Source organism: Haliotis rubra, unplaced genomic scaffold, assembly GCF_003918875.1.
Source record: "Haliotis rubra isolate DU_JTF1 unplaced genomic scaffold, ASM391887v1 Scf364, whole genome shotgun sequence".
NCBI classification, from domain to species: Eukaryota; Metazoa; Mollusca; class Gastropoda; order Lepetellida; family Haliotidae; genus Haliotis; species Haliotis rubra.
In genome coordinates, this window is record NW_025767040.1 from 884,375 (window position 1) to 903,788 (window position 19,414).

General features: G+C 43.3%; 1 protein-coding gene and 1 long non-coding RNA gene across 5 annotated transcripts in view; one reads left to right on the plus strand and one right to left on the minus strand.

Annotated features, from left to right (window-relative positions):
- Positions 1-19,414, plus strand: part of LOC124285595 (ubiquitin carboxyl-terminal hydrolase 15-like) — a 33,965-nt gene that overhangs the window by 8,078 nt on the left and 6,473 nt on the right. For 3 of the 4 annotated variants that reach the window (XR_006900846.1, XM_046721851.1, XM_046721850.1), the window contains exons 5-17: positions 4,073-4,218; positions 7,058-7,113; positions 7,543-7,596; positions 7,897-8,050; positions 8,671-8,847; positions 15,782-15,940; positions 16,086-16,310; positions 16,987-17,070; positions 17,367-17,461; positions 17,656-17,727; positions 18,285-18,407; positions 18,578-18,759; positions 19,079-19,347. Coding sequence is in view for 3 of the 4 variants with exons in the window: in XM_046721851.1 (XP_046577807.1) it covers positions 4,073-4,218; positions 7,058-7,113; positions 7,543-7,596; positions 7,897-8,050; positions 8,671-8,847; positions 15,782-15,940; positions 16,086-16,310; positions 16,987-17,070; positions 17,367-17,461; positions 17,656-17,727; positions 18,285-18,407; positions 18,578-18,759; positions 19,079-19,347 (1,796 nt within the window). In the remaining variant the exon portion in view is untranslated. The remainder of the gene's footprint in view (positions 1-4,072; positions 4,219-7,057; positions 7,114-7,542; positions 7,597-7,896; positions 8,051-8,670; positions 8,848-15,781; positions 15,941-16,085; positions 16,311-16,986; positions 17,071-17,366; positions 17,462-17,655; positions 17,728-18,284; positions 18,408-18,577; positions 18,760-19,078; positions 19,348-19,414) is intronic. The other variant, XM_046721852.1, reaches the window with a different exon arrangement.
- On the minus strand, positions 7-19,380 carry LOC124285597. Its single transcript, XR_006900847.1, has 3 exons — positions 19,370-19,380; positions 12,627-12,633; positions 7-368 (listed from the first exon to the last, which is right to left on the minus strand). It is a non-coding gene; the product is annotated as an uncharacterized LOC124285597 (long non-coding RNA).

Genomic DNA, 19,414 nt, shown 5'->3' on the forward strand with positions numbered 1-19,414 from the left:
ACTCACTCTTCTGGTTGTCAGTACCGACAACTGTTATCAACTGTTCCTTGTTTGCATCTGTATCCGTGTAATTGTTTTACTGTTACTTAGGCCTTGTGTTCTTATTCACCTTGTCTATAGATCTTGGTTTGCCTTAGTGTCCTTAGTGGTGAAACATATTCTTAAGGTTATCCCATTAATTTCATCATAAGCTGAATATTTTGCACATATATGCAAATACAAATATGCATATTTTTAATATAGTTTCTGTTATGTTACTCAAGAATCTTTGCAAAGGATGAAAAAAAATATATTTCAATATAACTTCATTAAGTGGCATTTAGAAGCTGGTATGATATAGAGGAACAAATTTTATTGATTGAAAACTTCTTTATTGCTTTTGATATGACATTTTGGTGTAGATGTTAACACCATTATCAAGTAAGTGATAACTGTCTTAGCATCTACACTGAAACGTCATACCTATTGCAGTATAGAAGTACAAGTTGTCAACCAATATAATCTATTCCTCTTTATTTCATTATAGTTTTATTGATGAATGTTGAACTCCAAGTTATTCCTCAAACATGTCTTGTATACAGTGGTAGTGGGGTCATATAGAGAATATTTGTCTTGGTGATTGGGCCGTGTATGGTTGATTGAGAGGCATTGTTTCATTATAGTTTTATTGATGAATGTTGAACTCCAAGTAATTCCTCAAACATGTCTTGTATACAGTGGTAGTGGGGTCATATAGAGAATATTTGTCTTGGTGATTGGACCGTGTATAGTTGATTGAGAGGCATTATTAGAATTGATGTCTTTGCCACCTCCTGATGCATGGTGCATATACCATGGTGAAAACATTCAATATTCTGTTTCTTACAGGATTCAGGTTGTTTTTGTGTAATTTTACTAGTGAAGCCAAGTATTTGAGCAGAAACCTTGTTCAGGATAAAACAGCTCTCAGCAGGGTTCATATTAGATATAGGGGATACAAATCATTTGAGGCCTCTAAACTGAAGACTTACCTATAACCTTAGGTGCAGGAATGATATTTGATGCATTACGGATTCCATCTAGGACTGCAACGATTCCACTATTAGGTGAATATGATACAAATCACAAATATTGGGTAACAAAAACAATTAACAAGTCTGCAGTACTAGTCATTATATTCGGTGCAACAATAAGAAATACATTCTTTGGCATGTTTTATCATGCTAACCATGCTAATTTATCGCAGGGACCAGTGACAGCGTTATTGTTAAGTTACATATGTAGGAATGTTGACTATTACCCTGTCTGGCCTGGATATAATCCATTTTGAATACATCCTTTGGATAAATAAAAAGATAAATACCCAAATTCATGTCAAACACTAAATGTTTTAAATTCATGAAAGTTCGATTCTAATGATCAATTATCTAAAGGAGTATGGTTCGATTCAACGAATATGTGAATGAATTGTAACATCACAAATTTTATTCACTTTACTCTGTAATTCTGAAATCAGGGTAGGTGCCAGTTTCAAGCAGCTGATCAGGACATAATTCATCTGTCTTTCATCAATTGAGTTTGAATTCAACAGGTCAATTGCCACTAAATGAGACCAAGCAAAATTGCTATTTGTCGAGTGCCAAGTGTTATAAAAGATTGCTAAGGGCTCTCTGTTAGCTCTAAAGTGAAAGTGCAGCTTTGACCTTGCATTATGACCCATGGCCTTGAACTGGAGATTAGTGATGTTATCATAGAGCTCGAAAAAAGTAGTAAATCATGGAATGACAGGTGACATTTCCTGGTGGAGGTGTACTGTTAGGTGGATGGTAACAGTGGCAGTTCATTCTTTAGCAGACTAGTGAGCGTTATATTTGAGTCTGACTCGAATATTTCATGTCAATTGTCATGGCTTTGTAGAGAGACAGTATCAGTTTATGATCAGTAGGCAGTCACCTAAAAGGTTTTACTATTTCATTGTAGATACTAGATAGGTATATTTAACATGTTGAATTCAAAATGAAAGTTCTCAACTTATACAAATGACTATAACATGATAACGAGTGGAGCCTTGGGTTCAGGGAAACTTCTGTACTTGCATTCGTAGCAAAATAAGCTGTGTATGCCATAATTCTCTGTGGGAAGGCTTCTTGAACCTTTACTGGTTTGGATACATGTTGATCCCTCTAACACATAGTAGAGGTAAATACTGTTTTGTCATGGACAATATGCAGATTGGATTTTTTACAAGGTAAATGCTAAGCAGTCGGTTTAGGCCTACTGGACAAGTAGAAGTCTGATACATCCTTATTTATTGATTGCCTTCCTGGTAGTTAGGAACACATTTCTAAATCTGTAATACAGGAACAATAAGTACATTGTCATTACCACTGTATTATCTTGCTTCTTGGTATTACTGCCAAATGTGCTGAAATGTTTAACTGTTATGTAAAGATGAGAAATTTAGAAGTAGTGTTTTGCCTGTTTGAAATAAGAAGGTTTTTTTTATAAAAATATTTGTATGCTTAATGTATCCTATACCTGAATGTTTGAACAGCTAACCAGGCTGCAGACAGTTTACGTGTGTCCACACACCCTGTCCTGTTGTTTGTGGTGCACTGATGCTAGTCGTACTAACAAGTTTGCATGGAATATTTCCTTGTCACATTGTAGGCATGCTTCTTTGTATGTGATTTGTTCACTTTCTGTTTGTTGTTACTCAGTTATTCATGATCAATACTTTCAATTACTATTATGTTGGAGGAAACTAAGGGAAGCAACTCACTTTTACATTATATTGTCAGTGGGCTTTCTCAATGTTTGCTGGTTCACTATGTATGTCAGAATGTAAACATGGTAAAAAAAAGTATCTTTTTGGTAAAAAATATAATTTGGGCCTTAAGACATGAAACACTTTTTCCTTTCCATCCTGTTTTACTAGACTCCTTGACACTATCTAAGTTAATGTACAGATTTTCTACTAAATGAGAAGTTTTTTTAGACACATGTCTCCTCCATCCTTGACACATGTCTCCTCTATCCTTAACACATGTCTCCTCCAACCTTGACACACGTCTCCTCATCCTTGACACGTGTCTTCCATCCTTGACACATGTCTTCTCCATCCTTGACACATGTCTCCTCCATCCTTGACACATGTCTCCTCCATCCTTGACATGTGTCTCTTCCATCCTTGACATGTCTCTTCCATCCTTGATACATGTGTCTTCCAACCTCGACACATGTCTTCTCCAACCTCGATACATGTCTCCTCCATCCTTGACACATGTGTCTTCCATCCTTGACACGTCTCCTCCATCCTTGACACGTGTCTGCTCCAACCTCGACACATGTCTGCTCCATCCTCGACACATGTCTCCTCCAACCTCGACACATGCCTCCTCCATCCTTGACACGTCTCCTCCAACCTTGACACATGTCTTCTCCAACCTCGACACACATCTCCTCCATCCTTGACATGTTTCCTCCATCCTTGACATATGCCTCCTCCATCCTTGGCACGTTTCCTCCATCCTTGACATGTCTCCATCCTTGACACGTCTCCTCCATCCTTGACATGTCTTCTCCAACCTCGACACATGTTTCCTCCATCCTTGACACATTTCTCTTCCATCCTTGACACATGACTCCTCCATCCTCGACACATGTCTCTTCCATCTTCTACACATGTCTTCTCCAACTTCGACACATCTCTTCCATCCTTGACACATGTCTTCTCCAACCTCGACACATGTCTCTTCCATCCTTTTCTCTTCCCTCTTTGATACATTACTCCCCCATTCTTGACACATTTTTATTCCATCCTTTCCATACTCACTTTTGACAATCTCAACAATTGTAAATGTTTTTCTTTAATCACATTCATACATTTTTATGATATTCATCAATTTAAGCTTGTAAGCCCTAAACACAGGGCAGTATGTAAAACTCAGCCAGGTGACTTGACCAACTGAGTGATTTCACTGGAAGTGTTGTCGTCCAGATTAGCCAGGTTTCACTGTGTGCTAGTGTAGGAGTGTAGCTATGAGTGACATGCTGACTTGACCGTGTAACAACCAGTGTCTGTGTTGTGCAGCTGAGTTGGAGAAGCTGATGAGACAGGAGTTCAGCATCTCGGAGGACAAGGAGGTGAGGCTGTGGAACCGGTACATGAGCTCCACCTACGAGCATCTCAACAAACCTGACAACACACTGCAGGACGCAGGACTCTACCAGGGACAGGTAAATGTAGACAGTTGTGTGTTAGTGTGGAACTAGGCACAGTCATCCGGGGCATCCTTACCTGTCAGCATGCCGATCGGGTTACAACCGTTTACAGCACTACATGTACAGCACTACATGTACAGCACAACAAGTACAGCACAACAAGTACAGCACTACATGTACAGCACTACATGTACAGCACTACATGTACAGCACAACAAGTACAGCACAACAAGTACAGCACAACAAGTACAGCACTACAGCACTTCATGTACAGCACTACATGTACAGCACTACATGTACAGCACTACATGTACAGCACTACATGTACAGCACAACAAGTACAGCACAACATGTACAGCACTACATGTACAGCACTACAGCACTTCATGTACAGCACTTCATGTACAGCACTACATGTACAGCACTACATGTACAGCACTACATGTACAGCACTACATGTACAGCACTACATGTACAGCACTACATGTACAGCACTACATGTACAGCACTACATGTACAGCACTACATGTACAGCACTTCATGTGCAGCACTACATGTACAGCACTACATGTACAGCACTACATGTACAGCACTTCATGTGCAGCACTACATGCAGCACTACATGTACAGCACTTCATGTGCAGCACTACAGCACTACATGTACAGCACTTCATGTGCAGCACTACATGTACAGCACTACATGTACAGCACTACATGTACAGCACTACATGTACAGCACTTCATGTACAGCACTACATGTACAGCACTTCATTTACAGCACTACATGTGCAGCACTACATGTACAGCACAACATGTACAGCACTACATGTACAGCACAACATGTACAGCACTACATGTACAGCACTACATGTACAGCACTACATGTACAGCACTACATGTACAGCACTACATGTACAGCACTACATGTGCAGCACTACAGCACTACATGTACAGCACTTCATGTGCAGCACTACATGTACAGCACTAAATGTACAGCACTACATGTACAGCACTACATGTACAGCACTACATGTGCAGCACTACATGTACAGCACTACATGTACAGCACAACAAGTACAGCACTACATGTACAGCACAACATGTACAGCACTACATGTACAGCACTACATGTACAGCACTACATGTACAGCACTACATGTACAGCACTACATGTACAGCACTACATGTACAGCACTTCATTTACAGCACAACATGTACAGCACTACATGTACAGCACTTCATTTACAGCACAACATGTGCAGCATTACATGTACAGCACAACATGTACAGCACTACACTACATGTGCAGCACTACATTTACAGCACAAATGTACAGCACTACATGTACAGCACAACATGTACAGCACTACATGTGCAGCACTACATGTACAGCACTACATGTACAGCACAACAAGTACAGCACAACATGTACAGCACAACAAGTACAGCACTACATGTGCAGCACTACATGTACAGCACTACATGTACAGCACTACATGTGCAGCACTACATGTACAGCACTACATGTACAGCACTATGTGTGCAGCACTACATGTGTACAGCACTTCATTTACAGCACAACATGTACAGCACAACATGTACAGCACTACATGTACAGCACAACATGTGCAGCACAACATGTACAGCACAACATGTACAGCACTACATGTACAGCACTACATGTGCAGCACTACATGTGCAGCACTACATGTACAGCACTACATGTGCAGCACTACATGTACAGCACTACATGTACAGCACAACAAGTACAGCACAACAAGTACAGCACAACAAGTACAGCACAACATGTACAGCACAACATGTGCAGCACTACATGTGCAGCACTACATGTACAGCACTACATGTACAGCACTACATGTACAGCACTACATGTACAGCACAACATGTGCAGCACTACATGTGCAGCACTACATGTACAGCACTACATGTGCAGCACTACATGTACAGCACTACATGTACAGCACTACATGTGCAGCACTACATGTGCAGCACTTCATGTACAGCACAACATGTGCAGCACTACATGTGCAGCACAACATGTACAGCACTACATGTGCAGCACTACATGTGCAGCACTACATGTACAGCACTACATGTACAGCACTACATGTACAGCACTACATGTGCAGCACTACATGTACAGCACAACAAGTACAGCACTACATGTACAGCACTACATGTGCAGCACTACATGTGCAGCACTACATGTACAGCACAACATGTACAGCACAACATGTACAGCACTACATGTGCAGCACTACATGTGCAGCACTACATGTGCAGCACTACATGTGCAGCACTACATGTGCAGCACTACATGTACAGCACAACATGTACAGCACTACATGTGCAGCACAACATGTACAACACAACATGTACAGCACTACACTACATGTACAGCACTACATTGATTGTCATACATCAGTTTCATCAGCTTGATCAGTTTAGTACTGTTGAAAACGGAGATTGGGATGACTGTTTTGAAACTGGTCTGGGTTGATTACTGGGAACTCTGAAACTGCTCTGCACTTCTGTCAAAATAGTTTGTACTAACCAGTGCTAGGTTGTCTTCAGCTGAATACCTAGTTGTGTAGTTAACTGTTTGAAAATGCTCAAAGACTGACCCATTGCCATGACCCAAGACATCAGTGTGAGAAGCCCAATCTTGGTGTACCTGTCCAGTGTCCTACAAAGACGCACAGGTGTGAGATGACGATAGTCCTTACAAAGCTATATTCAATCAGACAAGATTGTGACTCTTTTCTCATATACATTTACATTGATTTTATTTATTTGTGAAAATATAGCATTTCTTTCATTTCCCTCCTTCAAGGTGATAGTGATAGAGGAGAAGAATGAGGATGGTACCTGGCCTCGACAAGCCAAGAGGTAAGTCGTCAGTGCAATTTAGATGCGACCCTCTGATGCTTGGTGAAGTGAGATGATTGACTACTCAATTATGCATGTATGTAGTTTATTGTTTAAAGCCACACTTAGCCATATTCCAGCTATATGGAAGCAGTCTGTAAAAAGTGGAATCTGGATCAGACAATCCAGTGCTCAACACTTTGAGTATCAATCTTCACAATTGGGATTCGATAACATGTGTCTACCAAGTGTCTACCCGATCCCATTAGTTACCTCTTGCGACAAGCATGGGTTGCTGAAGACCAGTTCTAACCCGGACCTTCATGGGAACACTAAGATATGGGTCATCAGTGTTGTTGTTTTTCTTCATAACACACAAGGTGATATAACTTGAAATAAATGGTCAGGTGTGACCTCACATATGTACATGTGTGACCTTGTTGTTTCCAGCACAAGCAGCTACAACTCCACCGGCTCCTATGAACGCTCGTCCTACACGACCCGGTACGTACATAATTCTGAATAGGTCATATTGAACACTGCGTACACCTTGGTCTGTACAACAGTCTACCATCTGGACGGCAGTTTTAGGTCATATCTGAACACTGCGTACCCCTTGGTCTGTACAAGTCTACCATCTGGATGGCAGTTTTAGATCATATCTGAACACTGCGTACCCCTTGGTCTGTACAACAGTCTACCATCTGGACGGCAGTTTTAGGTCATATCTGAACACTGCGTACCCCTTGGTCTGATGCTATCACCAGTCATTCCTTGCTGATTGTGATTGTGCTGTGTCTCCAGGTCGGGTGGTGGCTATGGCGGCAGCAGCTACGATTCGGGCTACAGTTATGGAAGCTATGATTCTGGTTACAGTAAAGGCAGTGGTGCTGCCAACCCTGGACTGTGTGGACTGGCCAACCTCGGAAACACCTGCTTCATGAACTCAGCCCTGCAGGTGAGCAGCTCATCTCCCTTATATGTAGAACTAGAGATGGAGGAGAGGTGTCATTGCATGAGCAGCATGCCCCTTGTAGCGCTGGTAACTGCCTTCCCAAGGCAAGGGAGTTAAATGGCTATAGAAGTCACCCTGTCTTAACTGGGCCAGAATTTTGTGGCTAGATCCTAGTTCCACAAGTGGCCGTTATGGTTAGGTCCCTTCTATGCCTTCTCATTGACATTCTCATATCTCTTGCATCTTCCTGAGACAAGATTGCAGTGCCCATCAAGATGATCTCATTGAGAATGGAGAGTTTTTTGGGAAAAACAGGTCTTACATAGCTAAGTGCATCAAATCACTTGTGCAGATTAAAATCTTGGTCCTGTAATGGAAAGAAATCTCCATGACAGTTCCCATGTTATTTTGTTACACAATTTTTATTTGACTTTGCATAGACACGTTATTCTGATCAGAATAAAACTTTGAAATTGCATTTAAGTTTAGCAAGGGTGAAAACTGGACTTACGTGATCAGTTACTAACTTTCATTGTATGAGCAACATGCCCCATGAATTGCTGGTAACTTTGTTTCAGTGAATGAGGAACATGCCCCATGAATTGCTGGTAACTTTGTTTCAGTGTATGAGCAACGTGCCACAGTTGACAGACCATATGATGGATGACAAGAAATGGGAGAAGGAACTGAACGAGGACAACCCGCTTGGCAACAAGGGCGAGATCGCCAAGTCGTATGCTGAGCTCATCAAGACCATGTGGTCTGGGAGGTACAGCTACACAGTACCCAGGAACTTCAAGGTGAGACTGACTAGTGGGAGGACAGGAACATGCATGTACGGCAATGTCGGTGAATGCACTGTTAATAGTCTTTGCATGTCACCTCACCTCACCTCAAAAGATATTAGGGGGCAGTGGGGTAGCCTAGTGGTTAAAGCGTTGGCTCGTCACGCCGAAGACCCGGGTTCGAATCCCCACATGGGTACATTGTGTGAAGCCCATATTTTTCCTTATCCTGACTCATGCTCTTTTGCTTGTCTTCTTCTTCTTGCGAACATAGTGGAACACTTGTATCTCCCTAATTGAAGCTCCCTTCAATGTAAAATCACTAATTAGTACTCACCACGAGTTGCCTCCCTTTGCCTTTGTGCGGGAAAGGCGGCGCCACCTTCTGGCCTCATGCTTCACTCTCTCCTTTCGCCCAGTGAGCAGGATGTGAGAGCGCCTGTGTCTCCCTACACACTATATCCTTTGGTTATTCTTAGTTAGTTACCTCTTATAGTTTACTATAGAGGTGTAGCTAGTATCCTTCATCAATATGTATTGATAATTATTATAATTTCTACTGTTTATTCACGGGATTCCGTGATTGTTCAGCTAGTTTACGTTGATGAAAATCTGTACTATTTGTAGATTACGTTTTTCTGCTGCTGACCCGCATTTAATATGCCCTAGCTGTACTACGCCTTGTGCGTTTTCTTCACGTTGCAGTTACTGTATTAATCTATCTAATTCTGCATTTAATAAATATCATCTTTGCGTCTTGAGACGTGCAGCAGATAGGTCACGCAAACAAGGTTTAGCCATGGCCGATACATCGGACCCCCTAGCCAGTCAGCTGCTGTCGGACGACCCCCTCCCGTCTGGTGTTCCGCTAGAGTTTCCCTCGGAGGAGGGGCGTGGGATTCAGTCCGCTGTCTCCAAGAAGCGTCTTGCTTCCCCAGACATCCCGTCATCGCAGCCAAAGTCTAAGAGGGCCTCGACATCTACTCAACGCAGACTCCGTACCCCCAGGGCAGCGTCTACCTCCAAGGGGAAATCTACGAAGTCTTCAAGAACGTTCTCAGCCGAGATTGTTCCAGCTGCTGAACCGGGCCTGTATGATGATCAGCCGATCATCATACCCGATCTACGCCACAAGAGACGACCGGTGTCGGCAACAGTGACGTCAGCACAGATCGCCATGCAGCCTGATGTGTCTACACTGATGTCGGACGATCTTCCTGAGGGCCCTGTCGCTAACATCGCAGAGAGGGCACCGACTACATCTTCACAGGCCTGATGCGGCAAATCATGAAGATGATGGAGGACCGTTACAGACTGGAGAGATAACCAGCCCAGAGCCTGAGCCTTCGCGAAGGCTCCAACGTAGACGACATCCCAGAGGGACCCCCCGTCAACGTAGCGGCCAGGACTAAGCCACCTCCGCCAAGGAAGTCACAGACCACCTCGACGAAGGACCCAGATGTACAGCCTTCGCGAAGGGCTTCTAGATCATCACCTACCTCGGACTCTGATGATCAACACTCACATAAAGGCTCGAGAAGGAAGATCACCTCATCCCTGGACTCTGACTCGGACCCCCAGACTTCACGAAAGCCTTCGCGAAGGTCAAGTCGTCGCTCCCCAGGACCGGAGCAGATGAAGCTTCGCGAAGGTCTTCACGAAGGGCACCAGTAACAGGCTCCAAGTCATCTTCGTCCAGAAGGTCATCCAGGGATTCCACAAGGGCTTCGCGAAGCTATCAACGTTCACCACATAGATCTCCGCGAAGGTCAACCTTTAGACGCAGCTCGTCAGGCCGTTCACCAAGACGATCTCCTCGCCATTCTCCATGCCGATCACCTCGCCGTTCACCTCGCCGATCTCCTCGTAGATCACCACGTCGATCTCCTCGCAGGTCACCACACAAGTCTTCACGGAAGTCCCAAGTCAGGTCTCCTTTAACATCACCCTGTACAGCGGTAGAAGCATATAGCTCACCATCAGAAGAGCATCAACCTCTTATCAGCGATCCCGTTGTAGAAGATGATGGAGGCATCATTTTCTCAGACGCTGAGATACGCTATTGGATGGTTAACAACCTAGACCTATCTTCACCTTCCAAGAGTGGTAATTCGGCGCATACTTACCTGATGAAGGAGGACGATGCAGACACCATCACCCTACCTCCGATCGACCCGATTGCTACGGTGCCACAGAATCTGGACACAGCCTTCCATAAAGCCACTAAAGTCCAAGCGCCACACCTACCGCAGTTTAACGCTAAGAAGTTCTCAAGGCACAAGACATCGATGATAATTACAAAGTGATCAACGATGTCAAGAATAAGAACTATAAGATTGACGATCGCAAGCTGGTTCAGATAGAAACCATGACAAGGCGAATGTTCTTTGGCCTTAATAGATCTAGAACGATCAATGAGACTCTTATCACCAGATTTCGAGACACGACATCTGAGGATGATAGAATGATCTACTCGGCCCTACTTATGCAGAAGAAGGACCAGCAGTTCCTAACGGATCATCTCACATCAGTCTCAGCAGCGTTAACTTTAGCTCGTCGTCAAGGCCTCCTCGCTTCCTGCAGCTGGGGTGAGCAGTTTACAGCTCCACTCTATACAGCCCCATGGTCTTTACCATCCATCTTTGACGGAGGAATAGAGAAAGTCTCCAAGGAAGTCACTAAGGATTCTAGAGAAGTCCTTATGATAAAGTCGATGGACACGCTAGCCAGCGTCATCAGGCAGACTTCACAAAGATATTCAGGGAAATCTAAATTCACTGGATTACAGAGAGCACGGGATAGGAAGATGGCCAGCTCCAGGGGAAAAGATTCTTTTCCTCGCCCATATGGCAACTACAGAGGAGGATCAGGAAGAGGCAGGGCACCCAGAGGTTCCCGCAACTATAAACGATGAAAGACAGGTTCGGAACGACTGGAGTCTTCCACCCCCAGCCGTTCCAGTACAACCGTCACAAGTGGGTGGACGCCTTCAACTGCACTGGGAGAACTGGGGAATGTTACAAGACCCATATGTCTCCAACATTCTTCAGCACGGATATCGAATCCAACTACAGGCCACGCCTCCGCTGACAGTCAACCCTCACAAGTTCGACTTCCAGGCACAACAACTACCAAAGTTAAGAGAGGCTGTTACATCTCTCCTAACCAAGCAGGCCATAGAAGTACTAGATCAAGTAAACATCGAACCAGGCTTCTACTCCCCAGTTTTCCTAGTGCCCAAGAAAAACTCCAAGGAGAAATACAGACTCATTTACAACATGAGCACATTCAACAGAGATTATCTACGCAAACCGCCAACGTTTCGCATGATACATCTACCTCAATTACGCACTTAATTCGGTCCCATGGACTACATGGCCAGTATAGATCTGCAAGATGCGATCTATCTACATCCCCGATACATCCCGAATCCAGGAAATACCTACGGTTTACACTAGACGGGCTGCATTACCAATGGAAAGTACCCCATTCGAATATCATCGGCCCCTGGTTATTCACAAGAGTAACGAAACCTATCGTCACCTACCTACATCGTCTAGGGCTACGAGTGCGCTCTACCTCGACGACGGGATACAAGTAGATCAAGATCCACAGCGTCTCAAACTACAGTTAAACTACATCATCAAGCTACGAACACAGCTAGGATGGTTAGTAAATTTACTCAAGTCGGACCTAGTACCCACGCAAGATCTGCAATTTCTAGGCATTCGATTTATCACGACTCTCAACCGTATCGTCGTACCAGAAGACCGATGGCTCAAGATCCAACAGACCATTCCACTAGCCCTACTCTCTCCGCTACCACTACGACATTGGCAGAGTCTGTTGGGTCTCCTCACGTCAGCCCAAGACATGACAGTCAGAGGCAGACTACAGTTACGTCCATTACAGGTCTTCATCAATGCTCATCTCGACGACCTACAACCATTCAGTCTACACCAAACACCTCAGACCTCATCTACTATGGTGGACCAGGAGGTCGAATGTCTGTTCATGGAAGGCATTTATTTAACAGAGCCGAATTCAAAACCCATCTCTATGTAGACGCTGCCGCCCAAGGTTGGGGAGCTCATCTCGCCAACCGGACGGCTTCAGGGTTATGGAATCAGCAAGAAAGCAAGCTCCATATAAACATGTTAGAGATGAAAGCGTAATCAACGCCATACTTCATTGGAGCACCATTCTGCAAAAGGCGATCTGATGATTCATACCGACAACTCAACAGTGGCGCTTTTATGTGAACAAACAAGGCTCAACGAGATCACTGAACCTATTGACTTTTATGCTTTCAACTGTTCGATCTAATCGACGATCTCAACTTACATGTCAGAGCATGTCACATTCCCGAGCCAAGAATGTACTAGCAGACGACTCTCTCGCCACATCTACCGCCACCGACAGAATGGATGCTCCATACAGAAATTTTGCACAGATTATCAAGCAAATAGGAGCTCCGCTTAGTAGATCTATTCGCCACTCGCTTCAACAATCAGCTAACGACATTTGTATCACCAGTCCCGATCCACAAGCGTGGGCAACGGACGCTTCTAAGCATATCCTGGAAGGCCTCAATGCGTCGGCGCTTCCCGCCAGCTTAATCCCTCAAGTGTTACAGAAAATCAGACAAACACAGAGCCTTCCAACTGATTTTGGTCGCACTTACTGGCTAGCGAGAACGTGGTTTCCCATTCTAATTCAAGAAATCGGACAACCAACACTAGAGCTACCAAAGCTCGAATCTACTAGTACATCCTCACACCAAACAGGCGCGACGAAACCCAGAAGCATTCCAACTTCAATGATGGACTGTATTAAAGTGTGTTTAAACAAGAGAGGTTATTCAGCCAGTCGCTAAAAGCAGTCACGCTTTGCTTTACGCTATTCTACACGTAACTTGTACGACGACAAGTGGCACAGTTTCGAAAATTACGCAGCAAAAAAGGGATTTACAGCGAGAAATGCTACACATCCACAAGTGGCTGATTATCTGTGTTACCTACGCCAAAATAAACATTTAAAAGGCTCGACATTGTCAACATATCTTGCCGCGCTTAGTTCTGTGATAACTATGAGAACGGGTGTCAAGCTAACCAAGACGCCAGAGTTACTGGCCTTACTACGTGCATTCCGATTGGAAGATCAGAAACGGAAGTTCCGCGTTCCAGCTTGGGATCTAAATATAGTGCTCCAACACCTCACAAGTGAGGTTTATGAACCGTTGGAATCAACAACCTTTGAATTTCTCTCACAGAAAACCTTGTTCCTGTTATCTCTAGCGACGGCAGCCAGGATGTCAGAAATTCACGCACTAGATTATGAGAGGATACGGTTTGACGACAATCAAAACACAGTGCACTTGGGACTACGATGGGATTTCATCGCCAAAAATCAATTGCCAGGTCAACCAGACAGATTATTCCATGTTCCTGCACTCTCCTCGATTCTCGGATCTCAAGATACGCTGGACCTATCTCTATGCCCAGTCAGAGCTCTCAAAATCTATCTACGACGTTCCAAAACGAGGCTTAATTTACATCTCAAACGATTATTCATCCCTATATCGGCAACTACTCAGACCGAAGTCTCTCGTACCACCATATCTATATGGATAAGAACTGTCATACTTCGCACCTACAAGACTGCAGGACTCGACCCTCCAAGAGCATCTAATCCGCATGAGATCAGAGCATTGGCTTCCACACTCGCGCTACATGGTAACTGCTCATTAAATACCATCATGGAGGGCTGCTTTTGGAAATCCGACATGGTGTTTGCTAATCACTATCTGAGAGATATCACCACCGAGGACGTCTCAGGTATTCACCATTTCGGTCCCATGGTCCTCGCACAGCAGTTGACAGTCCCTCGTAGACGATAAGACATAGTCTTACGAGATTATTATGTATATTTCATACCAGTATTATCTAGCTTATAACTCTACGGAGTTTTAGGGCTATTTATATACTTAGCTTAAGTCTACTTAGCCTTAAGCCCAGTACTGATGTTTATGTACAGTTGGGTAGCTTCTCCATGCTTGAGTCGCTTTTTATACCTTTATTGCTATTATCATAGTATATTATTATTGTAATACCCCATCTATGGCAGCGGATAAACTTATGGTTTATAGTAGCAGGAATTATCCTAATTCAGTGCCATTATGAAGTTCCCGTAAAGGGGGTTATTACATATATATATATAAATCACTAATTAATTTTATAAAATCCAAAGTATTCTGGTCTTTCCCACCTCCGCTTCCTCGAGAGGGATTCTACAAGTAAAAGAGCATGAGTCAGGATAAGGAAAAATATGTAATTTTCTGAGTAAAATTGATATTTTATACTTATCCTGACTCATGAGGTAAGCCCTCCCATCCTCCCCACATAACACTTTGGATTTCCCTGTAAATTCAAGTGTTGGGCTCGCTATATCAGGAGAGAGTGAAGCATGAGGCCAGAAGGTGGCGCCGCCTTTCCCGCGCAAAGGCAAAGGGAGGCAACTCTTGGTGAGTACTAATTAGTGATTTTACATTGAAGGGAGCTTCAATTAGGGAGATACAAGTGTTCCACTATGTTCGCAAGAAGAAGAAGACAAGCAAAAGAGCATGAGTCAGGATAAGTATAAAATATCAATTTTACTCAGAAAATTACATTTCTGGTGTCCCCTGCCGTGATGTTGCTGGAATATTGCTAAAAGCGGCATAAAACCAAACTCACTCACTCACTCTAAAGATATTAGAAACAAATGATAAGGCGAATGGAGAATTATGTTATATTTCATAGAGAAAACAAGCCATGCAACAAGATTTTACTGCAGAACTATGGTGTTTTTTATATCAAATCACGTTGATACTTGCATGAAACAATACGGGAGATGAAACATGAGAAAGGTAAAGTTGGTACTTGTGTAGAAATCATACCTCTCTGTGCAGGTTGCTGTAGGCCGATTTGCACCCCAGTTCTCTGGATACCAACAGCAGGACTCGCAGGAGTTGATGGCATTCCTGCTTGACGGGCTTCATGAAGACATGAACAGAATCCGGAAGAAGCCCTATGTAGAGCTGAAAGATGATGACGGAAGGCCAGACTCAGTCAGTAACAACTCTGTGGTGTCCTTCTCAACTACATCTTTTTATAGGATCGGTCACTATATACTACAGTATTCAGATTTGTACAGTAGTTGATTGTGCACTAGATGTAACAGTTTCTGTATATATGTACGGTCTTCCTTTGCAGATGGTGGCTGCTGAAGCTTGGGAGAATTACCGCAAAAGGAATGATTCGATAATTGTTGACATATTTCATGGACTTCTCAAATCCACCGTGCAGTGTCCTGAGTGTTCAAAAATCTCTGTGACCTTTGACCCATTCTGTTACCTCTCACTGCCCCTTCCTATCAAGAAAGAACGGCAGATGGAAGTGTTCTGGGTGCCCCTTGCTCCCAAGGCGAAACCAGTGCAGGTACGTTACTGATTGTCTTCTTGTAAGGCTATGGTCTTTGGGTTGTATTGACTGCTGGACTAGTGTAGTGGTTACAGGGTTGGCTGTCATACCTGGGTTTGATGCCCCATATATCTACAGTGTATGCTAATGTGGTGATTATCGCTAAAATCTGTGTAAATCCTGCCCACTCACCACTGTACTATTTGTGAGTTGATTATGAAAGCCCAAACCATTTTACCAGCTACTGAGAGTAAAATATTTTGGACAAGGACAAGATTATGTATCTTATAGAAATTGTTGTAATGCTACTTACCCTGTTTAACTGCTGGTGGATTTCCAGTGCAGATTGTGTACAAATCATGTACCCTATGTTAGTTATATGTGGAATGAGTTGTGTCACCCAGATCTGATATCAATGATGTGGGTAAACCAGTGCTACACTATCAACCAGTGGTTCTAACAGACCACACTCTTGTCTATAGGCTGCAGTGATATTGCTATAACTATGTCATAAAAGAAAGTTAATGAGAGAAGTTCAGGTCCAAAAGTAATCATAATTGTTTAACCATTGTTTTGTTTTTTATGTTAATTTTATCATTTGTATTGCCATAGAAACGAGATTTGTTTCGTAAATGTTGGAAGTGCTTCACACTGATACTTTGGTCATCCTGAGTAATAATGTTTCTTTTTTCAGTTCAAACTGACCGTTCCTAAGATGGGAATTGTTGGCGACATATGTAAGGCGTTGTCATCCTTTGTTAATGTCCCATCAGAAAAGGTGAGTTAGTGTCTGAGAAAGGAATCCTCTGTATTTGTGTGTAGACAACAAAAAACTGTCACTGACTGAGAATATGAAAAAAAAACAGAACTTGAGAAAAGACCTATGGTCACTTTAGTACGTCTCTTACTGTCTTCTTTAAAACATGCTTCCTCATTGAACCTTTAAAAAGAGGGTTTTCTGACAAACTGGTTTCCCCTTAATAAACAATACGGGCTGCTCTGGGGATAGTAGGATGTTTGTACCCAGTATCTGTACAAGTCTCTCAAGCTTCTGCGTTTGTTGTTTTGTTGCAGATGGTTGTCACTGATGTCTATAACCACAGGTTTCACCGAGTCTTTGCCCTGGAGGAAGGTCTCAACCACATCCTAGACAGAGATGACATATTTGTGTAAGTTCCAAGGATCTATTGTTCAACTGACAATATGGAAGTTGTTACATGGGTAGTGGAGTGCAGACCATGTGTTTTCAAATATTGAAGCCCATGATATTGTCTCCCTTTGGTATGGTTTATAGTTTTATCTGAAGGGGAGATAACTGCAAGGATTGCCTCCCTTAGTATATCCATGTATGTGATGGTTTCAGATACGAGGTGCCAGTGAATACTGCTGAGGATCCCAACACTCTCATTGTTCCTATCTATCTACGGGAGAAACGGTAAGTAGCAGATATTGTCACAACAAATGGACAGTCATTAATATTTCAGGGCTGAAACAGAAACTTACTCCCGTGATAGTGTTACCATCTTCGAGATTCACAACACTATTCCAGACAGAATAGTTGCCACACATTAGAGCTGAAGACAGGATAAGGTTACTGTGACTGTATTGATTGTTGCTGTCCCCCTAGGGTTTGGGGGTATGCCTCTCTAAGTAACCTTACATCTATCACTCTCTGTACAGTAATACAGCCATCACTCTCTCAAGTCTTGTATTTGTCAGATCATCTGTTACACTAATGAATACATCATGTTGCCAGTGAGGACAGAGTTAGAATACATCCCAGCACTACAGTGTATTTGGTAGGAGTTGATGTTATTTGATGGTCAGGTATCGATTGTGGTGCAATGGCACGGGACGATGATGGTATGTCTACACATGGAGTTCCCTGATTCTACTCAAGTTATCACAATTCTAGCTGGAATATCCTGCCTTCAGTGTAAAACAACTACAGAAATATTACACCATGTGAGTGACAAGCTGTGTATATTCCAGGTCATCAGGCAAGGATGCCTATGTGTCCAGCAACCAGTTGTTCGGTCAACCCCTCCTCCTACCAGTACCCAAGGGGACGTGTAGCTATGAGGAACTCTATACCCTGCTCCTGCAAAGAATGTCGTAAGTATTTTGTTTTGTTACATGGTCAGACTAAATAGAAAGTCATGACCGCTCTCACTTTTATTGTCTGCAAAACATTCTCTGTTCATGCTCTTTGCATCATATTTCAAAAATTTGAATATGTTTAGTATTCAGTTGTTTAGTATATGTTTGTTTTTGATCGTCCCTAGACGTTATGTGAAGACGCCAAAGCCAAGCGAGCAGTGGTGGGTGAAGTTGAAGAAGAGAGAGGATCCCCAGGAGGATGAGAAGGACAGCAAGGGGGACATGGGAGGGGATGGGGGAGACAACTCTTCAAACAACGCTGATGAGAAGGAGACCCTAGAGAATGAGGAGCCTCAAGTTAATGGGGGTATGTGCTCTGGATCCGAGGAGAGTGCAACTATTTGTGCCAAAAATTTCCTTGATGGTGAGGTCACTCTTTGTCTATGGATCTCCCCCATTTTTTTTCATATGTTACAGGTTTTGTATCCTGTTATTGTAAATGTGTCACAGCTCAACACTGATACCCAGTTTGAATGTGCCGTAGCTGAATTCATGGGTGATAACTGTTGATCACATTCATCACTTTGTACTTTCCTCACTCACTTAAGCTTTTCTGTGATGCAAGCAACACATAACACGTAATGGATGATGGCAGGAAGAGTTATCCCCCTTTGCTTCCTCCACAGAGGTGAGCAGTATGGACACCAATGTATCTGATGACGAGTTGGAGACAGATCGGGCTGCAGAGAAGATGGGAGAAGATGAGGAAGAGGAGGAGGATGAAGGCCCTAGACGGCTGTTCACCTTCTCTCAGGTCAACTCATATGGCAGCAGCGAGCTGGACGGCAAACTGCTGGACGATGGTCGGCCTCTCAAGCTTACATCCAAGACCTACATTGCTCTGGACTGGGATCCTCTGGCTAAAGAAAAGTTTTATATTGAGAAAGATGCTGAGGTACGTGACTGCACATGTTCACATGAACAAGTTCAATCAGCTATTTGACACTTTGTGAATGTATGGA